At 37.8% G+C, this 2,899-nt stretch overlaps 1 protein-coding gene across 1 annotated transcript in view; it reads right to left on the reverse strand.

Moving 5' to 3' along the window:
- Positions 1-492: 492 nt before the first annotated feature.
- Positions 493-2,899, reverse strand: part of LOC125485508 (extracellular sulfatase Sulf-2-like) — a 9,331-nt gene continuing 6,924 nt past the window's right edge. The window contains exons 3-4 of the mRNA XM_048608569.1: positions 1,939-2,081; positions 493-648 (exon numbers count right to left, since the gene is read on the reverse strand). Coding sequence (XP_048464526.1) covers positions 493-648; positions 1,939-2,081 — 299 coding nt within the window. The remainder of the gene's footprint in view (positions 649-1,938; positions 2,082-2,899) is intronic.

A 2,899-nucleotide genomic window follows, 5' to 3' on the forward strand; every position in this document is an offset into this window, starting at 1 on the left:
AACCATGCATATGTGCAAGAAATGCTAGAACTAACATGAATATGAGCTTGGAGTATGGATTTTTCATATACTTTCAACTTATACGTCCAAAATCTTTAAGCTTGTTCACTGAAAGAATATTGAGGTTTATAACAAACTCTTCAGCCCTTTAGCTAGTTTAGTCCCTGTGAAAGTTAATATTGATGGTATATGGAAAATGAACTCCAAACTCTAGTCAATTATTCTGACAGTGTGAGCAATATATTTTAATAAGGGCATTAACTTCTGAATCACTTGTACTACCAAGTTAATAGCTACCCATTGGAAGTATCATAAGTAATTTGAACTGTATCTCCAGAACAATAGTTTAACTGTTCAAATATTAACCAGGTTTTCATTTTTCTGTAGTGTGATCTATAAATTACAAAGTTAAAGAACATTAATAACCTTCACATTGATTTTGTTCTGTATATTAATTACAAGATATATCAGCAAACAATGCATGCATTATGTTCAGTTATAGGAATACTGGTAGGTAACTGTACCTGTGCTCATATTCCTGGTCCGAGGGTTACACTGTTTAAAGCCACGGCAGGTTCGTAATTCCATAAGTTGTACATGTAACTGGTTCAAAACATCTCGATCTAATGTATTCACTGCATTCATCAGCTACAAATGGAAAATATGAACTTTGATTAAAAGAGAATGCTAATCATTTATGCATTAAACAATTTAATTTGGACAGCTCATTAGGATTCCACTAACCATTACAGAACACGTGCAACGCACACTAATAACTGTTCATTCCTCTGCTTTCAAACATTTCTATTATATTAGCTACAGTTCAGTGCCAGTATAATTTCCTCAAGCAGCAGTTTGGGGAGTTCACAGACACGGCCTCATGATACTCACTAAATAAAATGTATCAGATCGCGTAAGCAATTTGATTAGTTTGGTGGGAGTCTATCCACAGCATCAGCTTTCCCCATAAAATTTGCTCTTATCAGTGTTACAGGGATTTTATTTAAAAATTCTCTCATGGGACCGGTGTATCGCTGACTGGCCAGTATTTATTGCTCATCCCTATATAATCTTGAATATCTATTTCAGGTTACACTTTAATCTTCACTTTTCTGTTGAAAATAGATCCAGCCTGGTATTTTTTTTCACTAATTTTAATAATTGTGGTAAGCTTCCTTTCATCTTAGCCAGTAGATCCAAATCCTTTGCATAACTAGGAGATTAGAACTGTTCATTGAACACGTGTGGTTTAACCAAGGTTCTAGAACCAACTCCCCGAAGCAGGCAATTAGTATCTTTAAGATCACCAGCTGGTTTTCCTAATTGTGCGGGAACAAGGGCCCTCTTGTAGCACAGTGGTAGTGTCCTTACACCCAGACTGGGAGGCTGGGGTCAAGCCCTACCTGTTCCAGAAGTGCAAAATAACATTTCTGAACCAGTTGATTAGAAAAATAGGTTAATTTTTTAAAAAAAGGAGAGGAGCATAATGCCACAAGCAAGTGATTTACATTGAACTAGACTGGCCATTAGATGTGAATTGATGGAACAGCATAATGTATTAGGTTCACCCTTAGTGTCATCCTGAATAGCCTGCAGAAGGCATTTGAGAATTTGCAGCAGACCACCTCAAACATGTTTGTGTGCTGTTTGAGAGATTTGATAAAATGCAGTGCATCATTAATCCTGTGTCACGTAATGGAATACCATCGTTTTCATTCAATACATCACTGCTTGGCCACTCAGTTTCCACATCTGATTGAGTATATAACAAGTACAAGTATGCAATAGAACTAATAGGTATAATCAATTTGCATAGATTTTGTTGCAATTTCTATCTTTTGTAAAAATTCTAAAATTAAGCACAGTGCTGGGAGGTAACTTGTATTATTTTCATTCAATGTATTGCAACAATTCTGTGAGTTGGTGATTCTTTTTTACCTGGTAAGGATCTGTGTTGAGGTCAAAGTACTCCAAGAAACCAGTGGCAAACTCACAGAACAGGAAATTGTGGGTCTCATTGTAGGTCCTCAAACACCAGTAAGTGTTGTTATTCGCACTGGTACAAGCACAGAATGGTCCCACTAAAACAGGAGATAATTTTAATAAAGAAATAATATTTCAACTTCCAGGTGTGATGGTTACACCCACCTCCATTGCTTTGTTACTTCTAGTATCTCTGTGACCACCTCTGGATTTCAGGTAACCTATTCAAGATCAGAATGTAGCTGCTATGAACCAGTATTTCCTCAGATTCAAGATCCAAAATCATTTTATTCAGCTCTTGCTAAAATCTTTGCACTTGTCATCTCACTCCAACAGAATTAAATAATAAGCAACTTCACTCTTCTATTAAGCAAGAACAGAACTTCAAATCTCATCTCATTGGATCAGAAATTGGCTAGCTGTAAGAAGACAGAGGGTGGTGGTGGATGGGAAATGTTCATCCTGGAGTTCAGTTATTAGTGGTGTACCTCAAGGATCTGTTTTGGGGCCACTGCTGTTTGTCATTTTTATAAATGACCTGGATGAGGGCGTAGAAGGATGGGTTAGTAAATTTGCGGATGACACCAAAGTCGGTGGAGTTGTGGATAGTGCGGAAGGATGTTGTAGGTTACAGAGGGATATAGATAAGCTGCAGAGCTGGGCTGAGAGGTGGCAAATGGAGTTTAATGCGGAAAAGTGTGAGGTGATTCACTTTGGAAGGAGTAACAGGAATACAGAGTACTGGGCTAATGGTAAGATTCTTGGTAGTGTGGATGAGCAGAAAGATCTCGGTGTCCATGTGCATAGATCACTGAAAGTTGCCACCCAGGTTGATAGTGTTGTTAAGAAGGCGTACAGTATGTTAGGTTTTATTGGTAGAGGGATTGAGTTTCGGAGCCATGAGGTCATGTTGCAG

This window comes from Rhincodon typus, chromosome 19 (assembly GCF_021869965.1).
Source record: "Rhincodon typus isolate 14 chromosome 19, sRhiTyp1.1, whole genome shotgun sequence".
In the NCBI taxonomy this organism is placed as follows: domain Eukaryota; kingdom Metazoa; phylum Chordata; class Chondrichthyes; order Orectolobiformes; family Rhincodontidae; genus Rhincodon; species Rhincodon typus.